The sequence below is a fragment of the Fringilla coelebs genome (assembly GCF_963513975.1).
Source record: "Fringilla coelebs genome assembly, chromosome: 17".
Lineage (NCBI taxonomy): Eukaryota > Metazoa > Chordata > Aves > Passeriformes > Fringillidae > Fringilla > Fringilla coelebs.
Genome location: NC_140043.1, coordinates 4,728,535 through 4,753,898, shown reverse-complemented (window position 1 = coordinate 4,753,898; position 25,364 = coordinate 4,728,535). Strand labels below are relative to the sequence as shown.

General features: G+C 42.6%; 1 protein-coding gene across 1 annotated transcript in view; it reads right to left on the bottom strand.

Annotated features, from left to right (window-relative positions):
- Positions 1-1,437: 1,437 nt before the first annotated feature.
- The window catches only part of SPPL3 (signal peptide peptidase like 3), a 56,648-nt gene continuing 32,721 nt past the window's right edge, over positions 1,438-25,364 (bottom strand). Inside the window, exons 3-11 of the mRNA XM_084217160.1 lie at positions 19,706-19,794; positions 16,801-16,920; positions 13,598-13,676; positions 12,768-12,880; positions 7,404-7,510; positions 6,268-6,431; positions 4,880-5,079; positions 3,723-3,832; positions 1,438-3,004 (exon numbers count right to left, since the gene is read on the bottom strand). Of these exons, the coding sequence (XP_084073286.1) occupies positions 2,933-3,004; positions 3,723-3,832; positions 4,880-5,079; positions 6,268-6,431; positions 7,404-7,510; positions 12,768-12,880; positions 13,598-13,676; positions 16,801-16,920; positions 19,706-19,794 (1,054 nt within the window). The 3' untranslated portion in view covers positions 1,438-2,932. The remainder of the gene's footprint in view (positions 3,005-3,722; positions 3,833-4,879; positions 5,080-6,267; positions 6,432-7,403; positions 7,511-12,767; positions 12,881-13,597; positions 13,677-16,800; positions 16,921-19,705; positions 19,795-25,364) is intronic.

Genomic DNA, 25,364 nt, shown 5'->3' with positions numbered 1-25,364 from the left:
AGTACATGAAACTGGTTATGAGGCCTGAAGCAGGTGGAGCCTGAACTAGAATCCTTTCTTAGAAAACATAGTTACAGTAACTAGGAGTAACTTCCTGCTGCACCCTAGACCTGATAGCTTTTATATCATGTAGCTCAGACTCTTCCTCCTGAGTTCCCTACAGACTAAAGGGAGACCAGCTGTTCTGAAAAAAAGGACAAATTTATTCTGATTTTAGATCTTTGTTTCACCTAAGTTGAGAGCCCTCACTATCAACAAAGACTTGTCAACAGCCACACAAGAAAATGTGACAGTGCTGTAACTCGAATGAAAAAGCTAATTTCAAACTCAGATTTTGGAACTCATCATGTTTGTAAGGTGAAGTCTGACCTTAGGGAAATACCAGCATACAAACAGTACCACTTCTGAGCTGACTGTTCTCACAGATGCAGCAGAGAACCAGACCTGTCAGCAGATTTGCACACTACAGTTCTGGTCCATGTCCTGACAAATGTGCTGTAAGCACATCCAGGTCTATCACTTTTTTGCCAGCATTTTACCTCTTGCAAGAAGGTTTATATTAGTCAATTATTAAAATAGTTATTTTTGACAACTCTCCAGAAGAAGGGGCAGGCAGTTGGGCAATCTCATTGCAGGACTTTGTGTCCAGTTTATTAAGGAGTTCAACAAAGAAGGCATCAGCAACTGTACCAGACCCAATGGGGACAGGAACCCAGGTCCTGCACAGTCACCCAAAATCCAGAGGGCCCAAAGCACCCTGTACAGCTTGATCCTCAAGCAGAGGAGACACATCAGCCTGGAAAGACAAGGACCAGAGGTCCATCTGTGCAGGGAGGGCCCACAGCTGAGCAGCCAGGTAGGATCCATTTCCAATCCCCCTGAATGGTTTGAGGAGGGAGAGCGGAGGGACAAAGCTTTGCATGAACAGAAAAAGCAGATTCTCAATGAAGAACTATTAATTTCATTAAAAAGTGACAGTTACCTGAGGATGAGCACTGCAGGCACATGGTAGAGGGAATGCTTTCAGCTAAGGGAAAGAAAGGAACTCAGGGGGTGTGTGAGAAAGTCCCAACATCCCCCCTGCCACAGCCACCCACATTTGCTAAATCTCAGCACCCCCGCCCCTCCAGCAAAGGCTGAGCTGTGTCTTACTGTTTATCCTGGGACATTCCAGCTGTCTTGGAGGTGCATCCCAGCCAGCTCAGAGGCATCAGGCCCTCTGCACCTGTGCCAGACCTGCCTGAGAACAGAGGAAGGGGTTCATTAATGACATTAATGACACAGCACACATGTGGCTGGACAGAATTTCTGGCCATGTCCAATATGCTCTTCTTGCATCACCTGACAGTGCTGAGAGCTTCAGGTGTGTGACCAAGCCCTCCCTTACCTGGAACAAAACCAGTCCCAAAGTCACCTCAGTGCTCAGACAGAGTCAGTCTCCAACATTCCTCCTTCTCCCAGGCCACTAACACTTCCAGCATCTGTCACCTAACAAGAGCTGTGAGCTCTCAGGAGAACTCCCCAAACCCCGCTTGGCACAGACTTGAAAGGAAGAAAGTTTAGTTACCTCAGGGAAACCTTTCAGTCAATAAAATAACAACTGGAACTGCTGGTTTTAAAAAAGAAAGAATAAAATCCACATTTTAACAGGCTACAGGTAGAAAGCAGTCAACACACAAATTCCAACCAGTCACAACAGTAAAGGACAATTTTTTCTTTTTTTTTTTCTTTGAGGGGCAGGGGCATGGAAAAATACAGCACACTAATGAAACAAAATGCAAAAAATACAAAAAAATAGAAAATAGAAAAAATGTATTTACAAGTGATACATTACTATGATCAGAAAGCACAAAGACAATTGCTGCTATAATACATGCACTGGTCAAGAAGGAACTACTAAAAACCTGCAAGGGAGCTGTTTGTAAAAAAAAAAATATCAAAAAAAGGAGGGGGAAAAAAAAGAAAAAAGACACCCCCACCTCCTCCCCCCTCAGACACACAGGGCTGGATTTGAACTTTTTTCTTCCCTAGTTTGCTACATTGATCAAATCAAATATCCCCTAAAGTCCATGGTACAACCAGTACAAATACTACACTTGGTTTTAAACTGCAGGTTCAGTTGTAGGAGGGGGGAAAAACAGCAGCTCATTGTAGATCCATATACATAAAGCCAGAGTAACTGCGCTACATGCTAAAAATTACAGCAAGCCCCTGTCTGCTACACAGCATGATCTTAGCAGGTTTTCCTTTTTATTTATTCATATATATATCTATATGTGTGTATATATATATGTATAAAAATCGTGCCCTTTTTCACTGCAATATGACATCTGGGTGGAAATGTAACTTGTTACAACAAATTTTATATGTATACTGCAAGAAGTCACTCAATGTCTGTGGATTTAATAAGTAACCTCACACCACAGGAAATATTTAATAAATCAAAAAAACCCAATATTGTGACAGAAGACCTTCTGTCTCAGTTCTTTTCAAAACCGAAGTCCCACAGGAAACTGGTCCCAATGTCCACGAGGGGTTCTCTGAAGAAGCCTCAGTTTGCTTAACTGTTCTTGCGTTTAGTGTTCACAAGTTTTTGAACGACTTCAAGCCGTTTTTAGTTTCAAGTCTGTCTCTTCCTCTCTCACAAAGGTAATAGTCTGGTACTAATCCATCCGAGTGAGGAAAAGAGGAAAGTGGCTGCAGTTGCACAAAGGGTCCCCAATTCCACATCTGCAGGGAGATACGGAGTCACACGGAGCTCTGGGATTTTAGCTTTTCTTTCTTTCCCTCCTTTAATACAAAGTCCTTTCATATGTGTCCCATCGCTGGTACCTTCCCAAGTACCAGCCAGTCCAGCTTAGGAGACAACAAAGCCACAAGTTAAAGTGAAAAGGACCAAGGCAGAAGTTCAGGTCACTTCCTGTCCGTTCCATCATACTTCCAGGAAACGGGAGCTGCTGGACTTGGAGTGGAAAGGCTCAGACCACATGCGACGTAGATCGCCCTAGGCAGGGAAACAGCACAAGCACCGTGCCCTCAGAAATGCTCAACTCTGCTTAGAATTCACTTTTTAAAATGCACACAGAATTGCAAACACATCTTAGAGCACATCTATTCTTCAGCTGTTTTACAAATTACAATAAAGACAGTAAAAATAAATCCTTTCCCTCAGGCCAGAATGTCTTACTTTTAGAGCAGATATACTCCAAATAGGTTTCTGATGGGAAGGAAATAATTACTTAGGTTGAAAATCCTGCCCTTTCTTATGTTCTGCTCTGCAGAGTGCTTGATGTGTGCTTCAACAACACCTCAGAACAGGAAAGGTAAATTTTACAATTTCTGTTCAGAACAGGTGACTGGGATGAGGCAAGCAAGGTTCTGCCTCTCCAATCACTGTTCAAACTTTGTACATGTGGTATTTCATGACCAACTGGACAAGAACAAATTCACATATTTAATTAAAAGAAAATTTAATATTTCAGAATTTATTTAGATTAGAACTACTGGTACTTTATGTGCATTAATGATCTTCTATTTCAGGAACTCATCTCTCAGTTGCTCAGTCCTCTGAAATGAAGACTGACCCGACAGCAGTGGTTACTCTGTGCTGGGCCAGGACTGCCAGGGACACACATCATCCCCCTGAGAGCTGCTGCCCAGTGCAAGGACACTGACCCTGCTGCCAGCTGGCCCAGAGCTGCCCACGTGTCCTCCCCTCTTACCTTTAAATAGGCCATGGTGAGGAGTGGCAATAAAGTGAATGGTACCAAATAGAGCAGGGCAGGCTGGGCTGCCCGGTGAATACGAGAAGCTACTGTTGCAGTTAACAAACCTGTAAGACAAGAAAGTCACTATAAATATCTTCAGGTTGCAGGTGGATGTTCTCAGCATTTCATCCATTGAGGCTCCCTTCACCCCCATTCTGAGAGACAGGTGAGGAAAAGTTACTTCTCTGTGCTTTGCTTTCCATGAATGCAGTTGAAACAAACAAAACAGTGAAAAGTTATTCTATTTTAGTATTAGGCTATGTTGAGCCACTTGGTCCAGTTCTGAATCTCAGACTAAGGCAAGAATAATTCAGACAAAATACAACAAAAGGTGAAGTGGGGAAGCTGATGGTATTGCACTGAAATGCTGCTCTTGAGACTGTTGGTCTGTGGCCCCTGGCCCGAGCAGTCGGGCTCAGAGGAAGGGCTGTACACATCAGCAATGACTTTCCTGGGACAGTGGCCAGAAGGGAATGTAGGGGTAAAGATCAAGGTGTGGGGGAAAGGAAGGCTATTGGCAGGAAATTATCTTTCTTTTTCAGCCTCAGAAGGGCCGTGGGAGGTCAGGATATGCACATGCATGCCCTGACTGGAGGGAAAAGCCTATTTTATATTAAGCAGGAAAGAGCTGGCTACAGCAAATTATAAACAGCATTCCAGTTGTAACTATTGATGATTTTCTCTATGTACTACTAAGTCAGGATCAGAATAAAAAATACAGGAATTGCCTAGGTGAATTGCTTAAATTTTGATATGGACTATGCACAGCATAATTTATCTGGAAAGTTCCATATTTTTCCCATCACTCAGGTATTAGCTATGACACTTTTTATGCCAGTGAAGCTAAGTGCAAGTGCTAACAGAAGCACACTGATATTCTCTTTCATCCTCTAAATAAAATAAAACAACTACAAAAAAAAATCTTGGGGACTATAGAAGGGCTTTTCTCCCTAGACCATGCCAATAAATGCCAAGAGAAGAGGATTAAAAAGAACATAACCAAGCATCCTCTCAAAGCCTCTTTACATTTGCTTTCATCATCTTTTAAACCTACTACAATAATCCCACATCTGCTCACATAGGCAGCTCTTAATATTGAACTAATTACTCACCTACAAAATAGCCAATAAGTGTGCAGTGAAAGTAAGAGACCTTCTGCATCCGCCCAGAGATGTTCCCTGGTCCTGGGGCGCCGCAGGAATCACTGTTGGCTTGTTTTTTGTAGTTATCGTAACGTAGGACAAAGCAGAGCAGAAGCCCTGGCATCACAATATCTCCAATCCCCAGCATGGAGAAGTGGCTGCCTGTGGAACTGAAGAGGAACTGGAATTGGGTTCATGGCCAAACAAAAGGTGACAAGCTCTAGACTCCTCCACTGTGGTTTTGAGCTTCATTTGGCACAGCCCTCTTGCACATGACCCCAGTGCTGGCTAATGAGGTGTTCCTCTGTGATTTCTTCACCACCTCAGCTTCACACAAACCCATCTGGGCAGAGATGACATTGCTCCAAACCAGTTTCCTTCTCCCAGTAGTGTTTAAGCTGCTTTTGCCCTTAAATCACTCAATGAAACAGATCCATTGACCCAGTATTTCATTCCTCTCCCTCCTCAGTGCTGATGGGAGAGACCAGCTGTCCCTTTGATCTGACTGTTGATTACCACTGAAGTGCATCTTCATCCCTGTGCATGCAGATCTAAAACAAGGCAGTACACCCACTCTGGACATTCAGACAAAACAGAAAACTAGTCTTGCCAGATTCCCAGAAAAGAGCCAATTGTGAAAAAGATTAAGAACTAAAACCATCCATTATCTTAAATCTAAGATATTTTTCATGGAAAATTGTTCACTTTGTCAACTGTGATTTCGTATCATAAAGTTGACAAAGTGAACAATTTTGGTTTTATCACTGCAGACAATCAATTTCTAATCTCTGTAATTTCACCATCCCAACATCTAAAGAAACAAGACCAGAGTAATACCCCAAGAAAACTTACTGCCTGCCTGCTGCTGCACTCAGCTTACTGCCCCACCAGGCCCCGGGCGAGTCTGCTAACAGATGTGAGCCACCAGGGAACTCCTGGAGCAGGGACATGTGGGATAATCTCCCTTCTGCACTGTGCTTGCTTGGCAAGCCACCCTTGCTTAGATCAGTTTCCAACCCCTTCCCTGTCATCTGCAATTACACAGTAATTCAGACTGCTCTGATGTTATAATAAACCTCATCTCTTTTGCTTTTAAGTGTGAGGTCACACTAGCAATCATCAGGCTGCAGAACTCTCACAAATGTTGAGAAGTGCATCCTGCTCTGAACAGGGCACCTTTTACCCCAGTCAGGATCCTTTCTCCATCAATCAGCAGTGTCCAGTCCCCTCACTGCTCATCATATTCCTCTTTAGCAAGAAGAGGGAATGACTAAACAGGGATTTCCCAACAGAATTAGTGCTACTAAGTATATGCAGGGAGAACATTTCTCATGTGCTACAGTACCAGAAGCTTTTACCTTGGGAATACAAGTTTGCCAGGCAGCGACAGACGGGGAACATCCCTGCCCACATTTGGTCCCAGGTGAAGCTTCCGGGATAACACATCCAGGGGGTTGTCAGCTGGTTGTGTGGCCACTTTCACCATCACGTTGCTGTTGAAGATGTAGGCAGAAAAAAAGACCTACAGAGCGAGGTAATCAGAAGTTACAAACTGCAATTACATGGCAACTCAAGCTGAATGTATTTTTGCTTTGCTACTCAAGAAAAAAAAGGCTATTTTCCATGATGATAAAAGGCAAAATGTATTTCAAAAATTCAGATAGAGCTTTTTACACTATTAATCCTCAAGAATAACTGGAATATACTTTTTGATATAAAGATTTGATTAATATCCTCAGAGCCTTTGGCAAAGAATCTGTCTGGACAACAAGCAGATAGTGTGGGATGACAAATGCAGATAACAGCACCATGAAAATGGAAGGACTCTGCAGAACAGAGAAGAACTGAGCATGGTGCTCACTCATAAATGGGATGAGGCAGCCCTTGTCACCAACAGGCTTTTATGCTACAGCCCATGCCACTGGAATCTCTGTTTGCCAGAGCAGTCAGTGGGTGCCGCCCTGGATCAGTGCTTGGTGTCATGCAAAGGTAAAACAAACCAAACAAACCCTTCTTGCTATTACAGAACATATTCTGTCAGGTTTCTTGTAGAAGTGCACCAAGATTTTATGCCAACTTTCTGGCTGTAAGTGCATTGGCATTCCTGTTCTGCAGATTTCAATGCTAATCAGAGGTCAGCACGTGTGCCCTGTGCCAGTGTGGACACAGCTCTGTGTGTGTGGGAAGTGCTTGTTCTCATCTCCAGCCAGCTTTCAAAATCTGAGGTCCAAATTTTGGGGTTTTTTTAATAATATGCAGAAGTCAAAATATTCTAATCTTATTTATGCTTTATTTCAAATAATTAGCAAGGAAATAATTCTGTATCCTGTTGTAGAATTCAGCATCTCAGAATAGAGTGGTGGAGCCGATTTTCTGGCTTTGCCAAACTTTCTCAAATCATACCAGTAGAATTCATGTAAAAAAAATTGGCCCAAGGCCAATTACAAATCCAAAGCATAAAAACAGTTTTAGCAAAACCAAACCAAACACTTACCCAAAAGACATCATAAATTAATAACCCAGAGAGCAGCAAGCAGGAAACCTTCAGGCTCGGCAGCCGGACAAAGGCTATCATTGCAACACACAGGCCCATGGCCAGAGCTACAAAATGCAAGACATCATTAGTTCATTAAAAATAGCAGAACAAACAGAAAAACACCAATCCCAAAGCAGGATCTCCCCTCCAGGACCCCAAAGAAGCCTCTGTTTGCACCTGTGCAGCTCTGCATGCACTAGATGACTGTCTACCATTTCCAGACAGTGACATTCTTCTTACCAGGGTTAAGCAAAGTCAAATACGTTCAGCAGCCAACTGCACACACGTCCCCTTGCACACAGAGATCCCTCCCCAGGCACAACCGCCTGTTCCACTCAACTTCCACCGCCCACCACAAAGAAATGTTTCCATGTCCTCCGTCCTAGAGACTCCATCTCCCCTGCACAACCCTGAGTACCCACTTTAAAACAGAGGCAACAAAACAGCTTTGAATTCTCTGTGCCCCAAACACAAACCTCTACTTTTCCTCTATTGCTTTTTTAAAGAAATGTATAAAATAAATAAGATCCTTGATTCTTAATTCAGAAAGGGCACGGTTACATGACTTGTTAGAACTTGGTCTGACAAAAACCCACTCAAACCAAACTTCTGCTTGGGCAAGACTGTGCAAGACTGCCTGAATACCATGAAACCTCATCATTTAGATATCTGGGATTTCCCAATAACCAAAATGTGTGTGAAAGTTTAGGGGAAAAAATATGGGTAAGTTTTTTCCTAATCCCTCCTAAGAGGGAGTTTTCAGCCAGATCAACGAGCTAAACAACAATACAGATTTTTACTCTGTACCAAGGGGAGTTTTGTTAGGGTAGGACAGAAGGTAAGATTTTAAACAAAAACCCAGTCTTCACATTTGTGTCATTGCCTGCTTCTTTGAGCCCAGCCTCATCTACCAAGGATACAGAATCACAGAATTTTTAGGTTGGGAGAGACCTCTAAGATCATTGAGTCCAACCCATGTTCTAACACCTCAACTGTGTGCCACATCCACCAAGTGCCACATCCAGTCTTTTTTTAAACACATCCAGAGATGGTGAATCCACCACCTCCCTGGGCAGCTGATTCCAGTATTTGACCACTCTTTCTGTGAAAAACTTCCTCCTTAATTCTAGCCTGTATCTCCCTTGGTGCAGCTTGAGACTGTGTCCCCTTGTTCTATCTGTTGTTACCTGGAGAAAGAGATCGACCCCCAGCTCACCACAGCCACCCTTCAGGAAGTTGTAGAGAGTGATAAGGTCACCAAATACTCAACTGACAACTGAATGTATTTCCACTGGTTACAAGTAAATCCTCAAAGAAATACTTACAATAAAACAAATTCTAAAAAAATCTTAAAAAGCAAATCAGCTTTCACCTATGCTATCAGTCTATTTGCAAGGAATAATGGAGCCCTGCTGGGATCAGATTACAGACAATCACACAGATATTTGTCAACAAAATGTCTTTGTCTAACATGACAGGGAATTTTTAAGAAGTTACAATCCCATTTTTGCCAGCTGGAACTGCAGGGGACGCCAATTCCATTATGCACATGCCCACCAGTGTGACAGCTGGACTCAGCCAAACTGGACACATTAACCTCTGGATGCTCAGGCTGTAATTACAGGGCTGTGAAGCCACCTACCACTTGTATTTCACCTGAAAGTTGGGGAGATCTTCGATCCACTCACCAGGGAAACACATCCATACACATTCAAGGGATAAACATGCCCTGGGCCTCCTGCCAGCCTGGCTGCCTGCAGTGCCCAGGGGCTGCATCCCAGCAAATCTGCCAAGCCCACCTTATCTCCTGAGAACTGGCAACCTCAGCACAACCCCAAGTGTTACAGCAGCAAGTTTTGACAAAGCAGCGGGGTCACTGACATAAAATGTACTCTGAGTCACGCTGCACAACTGTAACTAGCTACAAAATGTGAGCAAATTACTGAGGTGTAAAGAATTTGACACAGCAAAGTAGCAGGAAAAAGAATTGCATTCAGTAATTCAGTATAGCCCTGAGTTACAGACTTCCTCAGCAGAAGAGCAAATACAAGGGAACAGACTGTTTAAATCAAAGAGGTTTCTCTAAAGCCAGTGTTAATAATAGCTCAAGCAAGCCTATATTTAGGAGAGGATTTCCAGGTTATAATTAATGAGAAATGGAAATACTGTAACCAGTATGAGTTTTATCTCTTGTTCACACACTGCATTTCTCTCTCACTGAAATGAACACAGCCACATGCACAAGGCATCAAACTAAGTGAATACTGGGTAGAAAAGAAGATGGAAAAAATCCTTCAGCTGAGAGTGAACACACATGCTAATAATTACACAGTTTTGTAAATGCTTTAACAAACACTGGTAAATTTAAAAAACAAGCAGGAATGCCCGAGAGCAAGTACAAGTAATATGGGCCAAAGTGCAATCAATGGACTTCTTTAAATGGAAGCCAGCTGCCCTATCCAAGCTCCTGCATAGTGTTGATAAATGATATAAGGCAGATCTTCACTGAAATATACTTCAAATCATTTTTAAAAAATAGCCAAAGATGAGAGAAAGACAAAAAAAGAGGCAGAGCAGCCACACAAGCAGCAGCTCTGGTTTGGAAGTGCTGGCAATGGGTTAACAAGGCTGAGTAAGAAAGCACCGGAGGAGTTAACTATCAATTAACAGAACAAATGAACTCCAGAGTCCCTGCAAACACACTCCTTATGGAACAGGGATATTCTGAAGATAAGAATATTCCTGCATATGTGATCAGACTCTCTGGCAGGTTGCCAGCTCTCCTGCATCCAGAGCCAGTGAAAGCTCCAAGATGCTGCTGCTGAGGAGTCTGGTTTACAAAGCACTGTGTAAGCTGGGGAGGCTTTAACTTCCCCCACAGGCCACCAGGTGAAGCTCTGATCTGATGAAAGTGTATTTTGAAAGAAAGGAGTAAGACCCAATTGCTGCAGCAGCTCCTGGGGCATCTGTGACCATGGCGTTCACTCTGTAGCTACAGATATTCCACACATCTGCAGCATCCCAGTTCTACATCTCCACCTCTGTCCACTATTTAGGAAAGCTTTCATTTTACCCGGCTTTACCAGGGAACAGTGACCATCCTTGGTGATTCTGTCATCCAACAATCTGCTCTGAGAAATGAGCATTTCAGTACCTATAAAGGTGCATCATCACATGCCAGAACAACCCCCTGGAGCCAGCACGGGCTCGCTCTGCCCAGTAACACATCCCTGCCTTTAGAACCGCTTCAGCCAAAGGCAGTGAGGGCAGGGGCAGGGTAGGATTTGGGCACTGAAGGATTTGGGCTCCAGCAAGAACTGCCACACCTCGATTTCGTAAGGACTGGCAATTACCAAGAAGTATTTCCCGTGTTCTCCTCAGCTCTGGAGCAGCAGAGCTCTTTCACACTGACAGAATCAAGTGCACAGCCCCCAGCGAACAGCCAGGGCTCTCCACGTGCTGCTGCTCAGGAGCACCCGCCCCGTTCCTCCAGCTCCTCCTCCTGCCCCGCCCGGGCCACGAGCAGCACGTCCACAACACCTGGCTCATTTTCTGCCAAAGAGGGGATCCTCCCGGGCCGGGCACAGCCAGCAGCTGCCAGCGCTGCCCTCCGCACAGGAGCCCCCGGCGGCTCCAGGGCTCAGTCCCAGAGAAGGCAGAGATGATGGGATCCCACGTGCAGCAGCACAGGATGAGGTCTAAAGGTCCAGTCTGTTTCCCTGACCAAGGCCAATAAAAGCTGTTCCCTGTTTAGTGTCACTGGCAAACACTGATTTAATTGGATTTGAACAAATGACAGGAGGATCACCTATACAGCTCAAGTTCCCTTAATAAACCGCATAAAATAATTCAAAGCGAGACAGCAGCAACACAATTCAGTAAATCATAAAAAGCCTCTAAGAGAAATAGAAGCCAGACACCACTCCGCACCAGCAGCTCAGAGCTCTGTAGATGAATTACTGCAAAGTCCACCATGTCAGACTGAAGCACTCACAAAAATAACTATTTTTAACTAAATGCTTCTGTTGATATCTCGGTGTAGACAACTCTTCAGATTCTGCCAAAATCCACACTTGACATTCCTTTTAGCTTTGCAGCTACTGCAGATCAAGTGTCACCCTTGATTTCATGGTGGGCTACTCTGCTTATCACAAAACAGGCTTTGTCTGCATTTTTTCATTTACCATCTGGTATTTTAAAAGCTATTTCCCTTTCATACAACAGGTGGGACTTTTAAAGCAGTTCAAACCATGAATGAAGCATAGTGCCCACAATAAAAGAAAGAATGATGGTGCCATGAGAGGTTTCAGTGTTAAGGATGTGCTGCTGCTACCTCATTTAGGAGGAGCTGGAAGCTGATGGGATGAAGGTTTTCTATCGTAACAAACAATTTCAAGGGCAGGTAATGTTGTTGCAGCAATTTTTCCTCAAGCAAGCACGACCTCAGCATGCCATTACACCATGTCCTAAGCCAATTTAGCTGCCTGACACTGCTGAGAAGCAGAGGTCCTGCTCCTGGCTACTCCTTCATGTCTTTGCTATTATATCCACTCCATCCCCTCAGATCCCATCATGCTGCCACTTACCTTCTGCCAAATTTAGCACATACCTGACTACACAATAATTCAATTCATCTCACTGCAGCAGCAGCAAAATAGGCTGGTAAAACCCAAGTCTGCTGCCATTCTAGTGAGCTGGATCAGTTTACCATGTGATTAACTAAGTGCCAGAGCTAGCACAAGAGATCTGGAAGGCAGGAGGGAAGGATGAAGGCTCCTTTTTGGAACAGTAAGCTGTGAATTCAGGTCAACCACCATGAAAAAAACCGAATAAATCACACCCTCAAGCCAGCTGGCTGACTGCCAGTTTCACCCATCTCACCACACAAGGCAAGCATTGCAGAGATCAAAGCCAACCAGCTACTGTGAGCTGCCTCAAAACAAATTATTTCAGCATCAGAACCAATAAACAACAAGATGCACACCAAAAATTAACCAGATTTTTAGAATCAAGCTATGAATCATTAACAACCACTGTCTCCACACATCTTTAACTCAATCTGGCCATTCACCCTACACCACACAGGTACAGAGTATCTTTCATGAGTGTTCTGGCACTTCCCTGGAAGCTTTCACAAACCAGAAAAACAGGTGTTCCAAGCACTCCCCTGGCATGTTCCTGGCAGTGGCTCTTCAGGGAGTCTGCCACACAGCTCAGCTGCCAAGCCATTAATATTAGCAAATTTCACCCATCATCACCAGGCAAATGGTGTGTCAGAAGAGGCACAAACCAGTAGTAAAACCCCTTAATTCACATACTCACCATCCATTAGGAGCCAGTGGCCAGTTAGGACCCAGATAAGGACAAGCATCACAGACAGAGAAAACGAGAGCAACTCAGCAGCAGTGAAACGCCCACAGCAGCCAAAGGAAATCCTAGAACAACACACAAACATCAGCTGGAAGACTTCATGTTTCCATTTAAAGAACAGAAAATGGACACTGTTGGAACATGGCTCAACTGCTGATGAAAGATGCCAAGAACAACTGAAGGGAAGTTCCTTTGCCACAAATAGGTACCAAAACAGCAACAAAATAAAAGCTTTCCCCACATTCAAATACTATGTGTAAAGCACGAACTGCAGAGATGGAAAAAATCCTGTAAATCTTGGCACCTCTCTTGAAATCACCAACATTCCTAGCACCACCTAAGATAGTGTTTTTAGCAACATGAACTCCAATCACAAGGTTAAAAAATGAAATTGGTTTCAAAACATGGAATTACCAACTGTAATTTCCACTGGTTTAATTACAGTCTTCAAAAGAGCCAGCATTAAAATCCAGAGTCCAATGTTAACATTAAAATCCAATGCCAAATCCCAAACTCTAAAATCTCAGCCAAAAGAAGCCAAACTTATTAAAAATCACTGTTGGAAAATCTAGTCCCCTGTAATGGTATTGCATTTCCCAGGCTGGCAAGTGTGAGTGACTTGCAGAAATTGTGCTTCCTACTTTCAAAGTGGAAACATGATGTTGGCACAAAGAAACAGGCACAAACATCAGCCCTGAGGTTAATGCTTATTAAAGAATTCTCATTAAAAGAAAGAAATACAACACACAAGAAGAGGAGCAAAGGATTGCTCAAGTCCTTACTTGTTTTGAGGTGAGCAAGGCCGTGTTAAGTACTGGCACATCGGGAGCAGAAGGAAAGCAAAAGCTATTGTTGCAAGGACTATGGAAAGAAGAAAAGGTAATATTAGGACATTCAGACCTAATTTCTACAGTACACAAACATGCTTCTCCAATTTGAAAAAGCTCTTGCAACAATGTCCTATTATCATATGCTCAGCATTATTCCAGCATGAGCAGCTCAAAGCTCTGAGGTTTTCTGCACAACAGTGAGCCTTCAGACTGAAATAAAACAAAAGCTCTCAAAGGAATGCTATGCCCCATCCCCAAACCCTAGGAAAAAAACTCTTAAATTTATTCATTATCATGTCAGCAAGAAAAACAGTTTTCACATATTCTGAGTTTAAAAAAAAAAATCTACTACAAACTGGTTGTGAGATTTCCTTACAATTTTTCAACATATGACACAGACTAACTCAGCAGAATAGAGGGATTTTTTTTCCACTTTTTAACTTGGATAGTAATTCTTTCCTCCATCTCACTCAAAACTATTTATTCATCACTAAAACACAGTACAGCTCTAAGTAACTTCCAGCCAGTAGCTGGCAACCTCACTTTTTTAAAATACAAAGTGCTTTAGGTTTTTGAAAAGAGAATTATAAAAATACATAAATATCCAAACACACTATTTCCATAAACATTTTCTTTTTCAAGCAGCATACTTATCCCACCCACACATTTGTAAAAACATTTAGTAACTGCTGGTATTTATAATCATTTTCCCTTCCTTTTTTTTTTAAGGACTGTTTAAAAGGATGGAGCATGAGGGCGTGGAGACACAGACATGTCAGCAGCACACATACAAAACTGTGCAGCAAGAATAGACTGCCATGAAAATCACAGTCTTGGAACTTTTTCCATGCTGCAATTGAGATCTTTGTGCTGTCCTCTATTTATTCCTTTAAAAATTTTTGTTGCTGGTTTTTAAAAGGGATTTTTGTTCTCTTCTCAAATGAAAATGATGGGAAAGAATCAAACATTGTCTTACAGTTTAAGCCATTCTCTACACAGTGGAAGCCAACCAGAGAAAAATTCGTTTGGTCAACTTGGTCAAACCACATTTTTCCCTTCTGGTGGGAGGAAGATTTGAAACGAAACAAAACAAAAAAAGGAGAACTCGAATAATCTAAAAATAGAATTTCAAAAGTGTCTGCATACAAACAGCACTATGAAAACTCACAGTTCCCTCAGTATTTCAGAGGGGGGGAGAAAACCAGAAGCAGCAGGGAAAGAACGAACAGCGTGGCATCCCTGCCCAAACTGAACTAAGAACCTCTTTGGAGGTGCCTGCCAGAGAACACTGCCCAGGAACCCCTGTGCCCCTGCTGCCCTGAGTCCTGCTCTGCCCTCCCCAGCACAGGCTCAATCCTCTCTGCCCTTGGAATCTCCCCTCCCCTTTCCCCATCCCCAGCTCTGCCCAGCAGGCAGCCCTGCAGCTCCTGCTCAAGTGTCCCCACGCTGGGCTCCTTCAGAGGGGAGTTCAACTGCCACCAGGAGGAGGAGCCACTCCCAGGTGCTCTGACTGCCCAGGCTTCCACCTCCAGCCCCAAGGCTCCGTCCCCTCCAGCCTCAAGCCCGACCTTCACTCGGAGTCCCTTGGCTTAACTCCTGCCCGCAGGCAATGCCAGCCTGGGCTCTGCCCTCTGCCAGCACTGGCTCCTGGCCTTGGCTGCTCGCTGCACCTACGCTCGCTCCTGACTCTGCCCTGAAAGGCAAATCTCTGTGAGAGGAGATTTGAGAGAATCCAGACATCAGCCCCTACTAGCTACAGAGGATGCAAAATAGCAACCTGAGCTTGGTCTGTCCCCTCTCAAGGGACAGAGGGACCAAGTTCCACAGCCCCAGGTTCACAACCCCAGCAGGGTCCCTCCCATCCTGCAGCACAGCCTCTGAGGAAGCTTTGCATTTCAGAGGTTCTGGTCTTCATGAGAGCCTCTAAAGCCCAAGGAAGAGCATGAACATACCATAAAAGCAGGTTTGAGAATAAAGATACCCAAGAGCAGTGACTCCCAGTCCCCTGAGACCTACAACAAGCCCCAAGGGACACAAGATCCTCTACTTACACACAGAAGTGTTACAAACAAAGTTACAAATCCCAAAGTCATTTTAAAAATAAATCGACCGATAACCCCAACAAATTAATTCCTCTTTTGACATAAATCTTTACTTGTAACATCTTATATATTTGTTTGTATATATTTCCCTCATATCTAGCATAGAGTAGAATCTATCTGAAGTATTTTTTTAATAGGAAAGAACATATGTGTCATAGGTCAAAGTTATAAAAGCAGAATTCAACAGGCCTCTACAGGAGGCAGAATTAGACAGGAGCCCCAAGACTAGAGATTTAAATTTCACCCATCCACATCAGCCCTGTTTAAGAGGCTGGCACAGCTCAGGAGTTAAACCATAAGGGCAAAACCTGCAGTGAAGCAGGAGAGGATGAGAGGTATTTAGGAGTTTAAAAATCTTCACAGACTCAGTAAGTGCACTGAGTGCAATTTTTAGAAGCTGCTGTGTATCTGGAGCAGTAGGAAGAATCTTGCTACTCTCAACAGCAGCTGGTCTCTTGAAGAATTGCAAGAAGATCAATAGGCCAAAATTTTCCAAAAAGGAATGCCCTGGCATTTATTTAAAACACAAAAATGTAAATGCTAAACAGGACTGGAGGATCTGCAACTTATTTGCAGGTAAATTTCAATTTTGTTCTAAATTCAAACAGTGCAAAAGACTAATATTCAAATGTTAGTGAGACCAGAAAGAGAAAAATTGCATTAAAGCAAAACCAAATTAAAGTAGGAAAGAAGTCTCTGGACAGGATCCTCAAAGTTATTTCCCATGAAGTACTTCAATTATGAAGTACCATGTACAGTTCTGAGCACCAATTTATAAACAAGTGAACTTCATGCAAAATAACATCTGGGCCTGTTTAGATCTCTGGCAATTTATAGTTCAGTAGGTTTAGCACATCTCTAAGTGGAAAATACTTCTCAAATAATACTTGCCTATTTATAGCTACACAGACATGAAAATACAACTGTGAAACCCGATGATTCTTTTTTTTTAATGTACTGTGACGTGTATTATAATTCTTACCAACAATATTTAATTATATCAATACTTTCTGTTCTATTCCAAGTCTTATAAAGAGAAGAAAACTTAGTCACCTGCTGTGCATATTGTGAAGACAACTTGAACTGAGTCGAAGAAGAAGAACATAACGAGGAGAGACACGGAGGCTCCGATGGGCAGGAAGAGCGCCTGGGTGGAATCGATGGTTTGAATACCTGCAGGAGAGAGGGGGCACTGAGCTCGTGTTTGGTGCCACACAGGGACACAGCCCTGGCCAGCACAGGGCAGGGCTCTGACAGCAGCTCCTGCACTGGCTTGGTGCTCTCTGAGCCCAGCACAGCTGCCTGTGCAGGAGGCTCCAGCTGAGCGTGCACTGCAACAGCCCCGCGCTGCAGAACCCGGGAACTGAGAGCTCAGTCTGATCTCCTGCCACAGGCAGAATGAATGACAAGCTATGAAAATTAACATTATTTAGGGATTAGAATCACTTTGCACTGAGACACATAAATGTGTTGAACAGAGCATATGTGAGGTTTACTTAATCTCTGAGCACAAGGTGAAAAGCCTGACCAGTGTTAGGCTGACCCAGCTCATGCAAACGGTGCCACAGCTTCAAATTCCACTTGGGTGAAGGCCACCAAGCTCTTAAATTCCATGACAGGTGCAACCATGAGATAATATCAAGCCTAACAATAATGGGCAGTTTTCAAAAAACACCCAAGTCATTTAGCTGTTTATGAAACCACCCGACCAGTGAAGTGCACTGTAATTGCCTTTTTGCTGAAAACCAACACAAATTCAGGCTCACATTTCATAGCCGGCAGTAATTTTAAACAGGGCAGAGATACTGAATTATTTTCTTCTTAATATTTCCCTCACCTCACCCAGTGCAGTGCGACTACCAGGGATGTTAATCATGGGAAAGGACAACTTTTACTGTATTTCTGAGTTTTCAGAATTACCAGCAAAACTGAGAAGTTCACCTAACCCCCACAAATTCCAAGACTTAACCAGTCTCTGTAGCTATTTTTACATTTGATTCCTGGGCAGGAAAGAAGCCATAAGCAGCAACCCAATTAAAAATACAAGACACACTTCTACTTGTACAGCACTAAAGTAACAACAGGGAACATCTGAAGGAATCACTTGGTAAGTGACCAACAGAAAATAATACAAGACCTAGAGGAGATGCAAAACCAGCTTGACATCAACTGTGTTATCCTAAAATAATTAAACACTATTGTATGAAGGGGGTTTTACCAATCTTAGGTAAGCCTTTAGGGTTGTGAAACATACACAGTCAAGTAAATATATACACAGACTGTATGTCTGTGTTTCTGTGTAAGAATGTATCTTATTTTATTTTTTCCTGTCAAGAGTGGCAAGTCATATAAATAACAGGTCACCTGTACAACTCAGTTACCAATGTAGCTGAGTACATGGAAAAACCTCAAACACACATGAAATACATTCACTATAATCTGTTATAAATATTCAACCATTTTCATAAAAGAAAAGCTGAACCAAAAGCATGGAAGTCATGACAATTGCACATGGTCATGTCATTTATTAGTTCATGTCATGATCTGTTACTCTTAAACATAAGTAGCACAATAAATTTTAAAAATAAAAAGCAGAAGAACTCAGTCACTTGGGATTTCTACATTGCTGAGATGTCGCACATTAAGGTAAAGTGCAATGCAGATAGTCCAGTGATGACAGTGTGAAGACACAAAAATTCTAATCTGTGACTTAGATCTGATTCCTCCTGCTCTGAGAAAGCACATTTATTCACGTCCTTCCACTTCCCAAGGGAAAAAACAAACAAAACAAAAACCCAGAAATGACACTACTCACCACCTTGGCATCTGGGAATTAGTGCCTGCAGCATTAAATGTCAGAGTTCTTCATTTAATTTCTGATCATTTTGACAGCTAATCCCCTTAAATGTGCTTATTCCCTAGTCCCAGACTGTCTTCTCTTCCTTCCCAGATGCCAAAAGCCTCAACTGCTCATTGCTGTATCACCAAGCACAGCAACCTCTTTGCTCTGTGCTGCCAACAGAAGCATTGCTGTGACAACTATTTAAATTCCAAGAGTCTGCATTAGAAAAGACCAAACCAGCAAGAGACACATACAACATATATTATTTCATTCATCATTTTAAAGCTATGCTTCTTGCTTTAAACAAAACAAGCTTAGCATTGAGGGTTTCATGCACAGGGCTTCTCACTCCTGCCTTCTACACTCTGGGAAACTATTTGACTGTAGAGTGAACATTGCCTTTTCTCAAAATATGGCAACATAAATTGCCTTCAGTTAAACTCAAGTATGAATTTACAACACACTGTGCACACTGTGTTCCACTCTAACTGATCAGCTCCATATTTTTACCTGCAAAACTGTGCATGTCAGATGGCCAAGCTGCCTGCAATCTATTTATAGATCACAGAAGGGACAGTCACCATGCAGGAGCTGACATGTTAATCCCACTCTGAATAGACAGTGTGCAGACACATACTTTGTTGTCCATTATAAATGAGTTGTCCAGAGCCATGTGAACTCTATACTTCAGTTTCTCTACTGAGAAGGTGAATCCTCCTTAGGGATTTGTCAGTGCACCCTGCAATCCCTCCCTGTTCACAGACTGGCCAGCATGCCATGCAACGAGCTCCAGCCAAAAAGGAATTATACTCCCTTCTCCTGACTGTGGGGTGGCTTTTTTCAAAGTAAAGCTTTTCCATTTCCAGTCAAACCTGACAAATTGTGCCACATGCAGTTTTTATGCATTATGGATTATGTTGATGTTTCAACTTCAGCTTCCACGGGCATGACCCAGCCGTGGACAGCAGTGTCAGAGCACAGCGAGGTGGGGAGTGCCCAGACAGCACCTGGGACCTGGTGAATCTGCAATGCAGCAGCTCAGACACACCCACAGGTGAAGCAGGAGGTGCAGCACTGAGGTGAAGCCCAAGGGTAAGGAGTAAAGCTGACCCTTACTGTTATTGGTGCTGTTGCCATTAAAGGACCCAGCGGCGCTGCTGTTGTCTTTCTCTTTGTCTTGATTCTCAAAGTCCATGTTCAGAGACCTGCAGGGAACAAAGCAAATGGGACAGATGAGTTCTAAACTCCTGCTTTTAGACTCATCAGCTGCAGTCTCATTCCCACTGCCACAGCACCCTGCCCCTGGAAAAGCCCTGTCATGCTGGTTATTAGAAACAACACCAGACACAGTGGGAAATTAAAATAACTGAAGTTCTCAGTTCCAAATGAGGCCCCACATCCCAGATTCTGACAGTGAGATCAGGCACCGGTGTCTACACTGGGGAGCACTGAAAATCTCTGCTGCTGTTTGTTGTTACCTGACTTCTGGGAAGTGTAGAACATGATGGAAGTGCAATAAACATTTCAATTCTCTTGTGAATTTGAACTCTTTCCAAGTTCTTATTTTTGTTCCTTTTCTTTCAAATTTGACTATCAGGTTTCATTTTTAAGACAATAATATTTCCTTCCTTGAAATGTTCTCATGAATGACCCAAACTAGCTTTTAAGTGTCTGCTTAATGTACAGACTTCCTTCACTGAAAAAATTTCAGCAAAGCCTACAAAAAAATCAGATATATATTTTACATGCACACAGAATAGATGATTAGAGGAAGGTCTGAATAAATAGTACAAATTAATACACTTTTATTAATCCATAGGAGCTGACAACACTCCCCTGAGCAGCCAGCTCAGCTGCTATTGATTCATCTTTTCCTGTTGATATAAACACTTATTAAAAGTTTCAATTTAGAGCAGTATTCTACCCCTTTTGCCACAGTCATTCACTTTGATACAACTTCCAAGTTATGTTCTAACACATTTGGCATAACTTTCTGAAAAGGGGGAATTTCACTTAAAGTCTGTTTTGACCAGCAATAAATTCTATTGTTAAATTTGATGTGCTTTTTAACAAAAAATACCAGCAATCAAGTTTATCATGACAGTTTCTCATTGATGTATGTGTGGTATCCACAATTTAGCTGCATATTGATTTATTCAAACAAGCTACAGAGACCCACCAGAAGCACTGTGCATCTCCCACTGTACAGCTCCTGTCTGAAGCTTACAGCAGCATCCAAGTATTTCAACAGAACTTCCAGGTCAACAGAAATTAAACTGCTTTTCAAGTTTAGCTTAACTGAGTTACACAAAGTAAACAAATTCTATGCATTTATTCAGAGCAGTAACAAATACCATGGTCTTCTAAACTACTCTAGAGGTGTCACAGATATTTTATTGCAGTGCATTGATCATGTGCTGCAATGCACAGGTGAGCAAGTCTGTGCTGCAGTCCCAGAATCTGGAATTAGGCACAACCAGGTCTACAGGATCAAGACACATGTGGTGTATTAAAGACAGAGGGGTTGAGCAGCTTCACTCCATAAAGCAAAACAAGAAAAAGGCTCTTCTAGCACAGAACTGGTTTGTTTCCTTTGCTTCTATTAAGCAAATGCTCCCCAACAGTGTTATGAGATTAAAGCAGCTTTTGGTCTCAGGCAAAACATGAGGAAGCTTCCACCTCAGACCCACAGTGCTTCTACAGAGATCATGGATCATCAGCTAAAGAGTTATGGAAAATACAAAGAGCCAATGGAGAACACTAAAATTCTAACAAATTAATCTGTTGTTCTTAGCTTGTTCTTTTAAAGATCTCTTTGCTCTGCCCTTTGTTTGGAGTGCCTCCATCATTCACTTGCACTCCTTTTCCCCATTATGCATTGTAGCTTTATAGTTTTCCTCTCAAGCTATAAAAATCTGGGAGGAGGCTGACAGCCCTCCAGGACTTGGTCCAAGATTCAGACAAACAAGAGAATTCTTTTCTCAGTGCAGTGTTTTCTTCCCCTCTGAATTAGCACAGTTTAGCAAGAACCTCACACCATCATTCTCCCTGTGGCATTGGGCAGCTCATAACTTAAGGGATTTCTATCAGCAGACAAAACTGGAAATAAAACCTATCAGACCTACTGCTCATAAACAACCTCAGCCCCTCTCTTTTCATTGCCATTGTGTCAGCAATTATTATTACCTATAAATATCCCTGCCTCCAAAATAAGCATAAATTAGGAAATTACTTTCACTTAACAACACAGCTGCTCTTCCAAGCCAACCTCTGAATAATCTCCACGTGTTTTATGATTTGGCTCTTCCCTCTGCTACAAATTATCACTAACATAACAAAAAAAACCTAAGAAGCAATCACTAAAACACCTTCCAAGAAAGTTAAAAATCATACTGTAAAACAAGGTAAACTCAGAACTACTGGGCTGTAGAGAAATGGCAAGCTGGGAAACATCAGCTGTTTTGTTCAAGTTTCTCCTGGGCTCCCAAGGGAATGTTGAGTCAGCATCTCCCCTGGGGCACTGAGCTGCTCCATTGTTTCTTCTGTGGGTCCTCAGAGCTCCAGCTGGTTGCATTTCCAGCACAGGGTTTCAAAGCAAGCAGTCACCCTCTCACAGGGAGCCCCTGGGGAGGGTTACACTGAGGCCAAAGGAATGAGTAAGCTGCTGGCACAGCACTGCCTGCAAAGTTCAGATTCAACCATGGATCACTCCACTGCAGAAATGCCTCAGGGAAGCCCTGCAGGAGATATTCTTATCAAACAATGGTGAAAATAGGAATGCAAGGATTTATCTGTAGGGGCACCTGCAGATGCAACTTATTGAGAAGTGCCTTCTTGCTCTACCAGTGAGGACAGCCACCCACCTGAGAGCTCTGGGAGCATGGGAAAGCCACGCTGGAAAGCCACCCCTCAGCACAGCACCTTCACATGACACTCTGGGTTCACCATGTGAGCTGCTTTCTATTCACACCCACACTTGGGATACTCAAAGCCTGGAGACAGAAGGCCCCAGGGTCACCCCATGCTTCTCAGTTTGGCTCAAAAGCAGGTACTTGAACAGGTACATTCTGGGTTAAATCTGGCTTTACATAAGCTGAGAGCCCCTGTCTGGGGATGTGATAGGATAGAAAAAGATTTAGCTTCTACTTGCAAAGTAACTCCAACATCAAAGTCACAGAGAAGCATTTGGCCAAGAAGGTGGCTGTCTTGTCCTCAGAGACAACCTGTCTCAAGCTGAGCTCACCTCTTTGAAAATCCACAACTAACACATCTACCTGCATGCTCCAGTTTACAGCTTGTAACGGTTTAAAGGATTAAACTTGCCCCTTTGGCAGCCAGTAATAAAAGTATGTCAAGTTCAAGCACTGAGAGCAGTCAGAATGTACATGAGAGAGACATTCAGAAGGCTGGAGGCAAAAACTCCTGACCCAACACAAATGTAGGCAGGAAATGCTCGTTCATGCACAGTCAGAGAAGGGGAACCCAGCTCTACTGCTGCACTTTGTTCTGTTCTGGGCTTTACCCACAATTTATTAGACATTCTTCTGAGTATACTGGAGGTTTGGGATTTTTTCATTTGTTTTGGACAAATGCTTCTATTAATAAGGACAGTGGACCAAGGCTTTCCTTTGTTCCCCTGACACTGCCTGCCTTAGATTAGATCCACCACACACATGGATTTTATCCTAATGACTCACCCACCCAATTCTTTCTGATCCTATTACTGCACTTCTGTTTCAGCCACTTGCCAGGAATATTACAACCTGCTTCTTTTCAGTGGAAAATCAGAAAGCAAACCCACCTTCTGCAGCACAAAGGTTAACTGAGGAGTGCTATTTTCTTTTTGTCTTACAACAGCTCTGCAGGAAACGAGCACTCAAATCCAGATGAACACACCACTGCTGACAGATGAGAATGAGCACCCTAAGCTGTAACTTTTATCTTTCCAGCACATCAGTTTTCTAAGAAAATTCATCCACTTTATGAGAAGTTTTCATTTTACTACTTTAAGAATTTCCAGATGAATATAACTTTGAAACTTACTACCACGTTCAATTTCTTAAATAACTTAATTGTATTTCAGACCTGTTTGTTAACAACACTGCACAATTTCCTGTAAAAAACTGCTTTTGACCTCACTCACTGATCAAAGAGAATCAGAGTTTGTCCAAGTCCCCAGTGTAACTGGGTTTCAGCTCAGACACCTGCTAAAGAAACCACATAGAGGAGATGAAGCAGGAATGTAATTTTAAAACTCTGGGACCCTGCTTTGGTCTCTAACTCACATCGTGGTGTCTTCAGGACACACGCGAAGGCAAAAGACTGAAACAGGACATTTCCTCAAGGGTTTGTATCCATCACCCTCCCACTGCTCCATCAGTGAGTCAGACTGCTCTGGAGTCCACAGTCCTTGCTAGGGGAGTAGTTTTAAATGTAAAGGATAGGACAAAATGCTAAGAGCATGTGTAGGTACCAACAGGAAGAGGTTGGCAAACAGCAGGGGAAAGTTTTGAAGGGCAAGGAGGTCCAAGAAAGACAAGCAATTGAAGTTCACACACCCCTGCTGTTTTATATTGCACTGTTTTCATAAATGAATTTTAATAAATGCTATTGCTTCTTGCAGCCAGATGCATAGTTCCTTTTTACACAAAAGCATAAATTCAAATAGTTAAAAATTTAATTAGCTCCTCAACTATATGCTAATCTGACTCAAAACTTGAAGAAAAAACTAAACAAATCCAACCTTTGATTACTTTTTTATTCTGATCATCTCTGGATTTTGTTTTCCTAAAGCCTTCTATTTTAATTTCACCAGCAGTGCTGTTACCTAACACTTGCTAACAACAACAGACAGCTCTTGCAAAAAAATTGGCTCTTTCATTATATGACTTTATTAACTTACAGTAGTGATATAAAACCTCTTATCCTAAAACAGCTGCAGCTTACATCATATGGATGAGCACAGCTATCATCTATTTCAGGAATACTCATAGCAGTTCAGAGACTCTGTAGTGAGTATAAGGCCTTTTAGCACAGAGCTGTGAAATGAAGCAATGTTCTTCAAGAAGCAGAAAGAAAACCAGGCTGTATTTCAGTTAAAAAAAAAACAACTTTCATATTGTGACTATATTGTTTCAATATGTCAGTATGAGCCTCCTTCCTTAGGTGCCATTACAGTAACACAAACTGTATAATACAGCATGCAAGTCTAAAAGGATAATTGAGTTTTCTCTAAACTATACTCAAGTCTCCTAAAATGAGGCAAATTTGATTTTTGAAGACTCAAACTCATCCTGCAGCAGTTCTCAGATGCTTTGCTGGAATTCAACACTGGCAGTGTTTCCCACTTTTCCATGAAGCTGTTACTGACACTTGAGCACACAGCAGTGGGACCCAGGAATTGCTGTTCCACAGGACAGGTTGGGAATCCCAGGAGAGCATTCACAATCTACCACCACTGGCTAATGGATAGAAAACTCTGCCATCCAGAACATTACCTTCTATCTGTCTCAACAATCATTTTCTACTCTCTAAAATATGATTTTACAGAGCTGTCCTCAAGGACTGACTTTTAAGTTATATATGCTTGTACCATGACAATTACATCTTCCAGAAACCCCAGCTTGCTATTGTTTCTTCCTTTTCCATTTCCTTCTCAGAAGCAAATAATTTTTATGTTGGCTACGTCTGACAAAGATACAATGAAACAAAAACGCATAAAATGTATTCAGTCACTTGTACTATTTTATTTGAAAAATAAAAACTCTGCAGAACC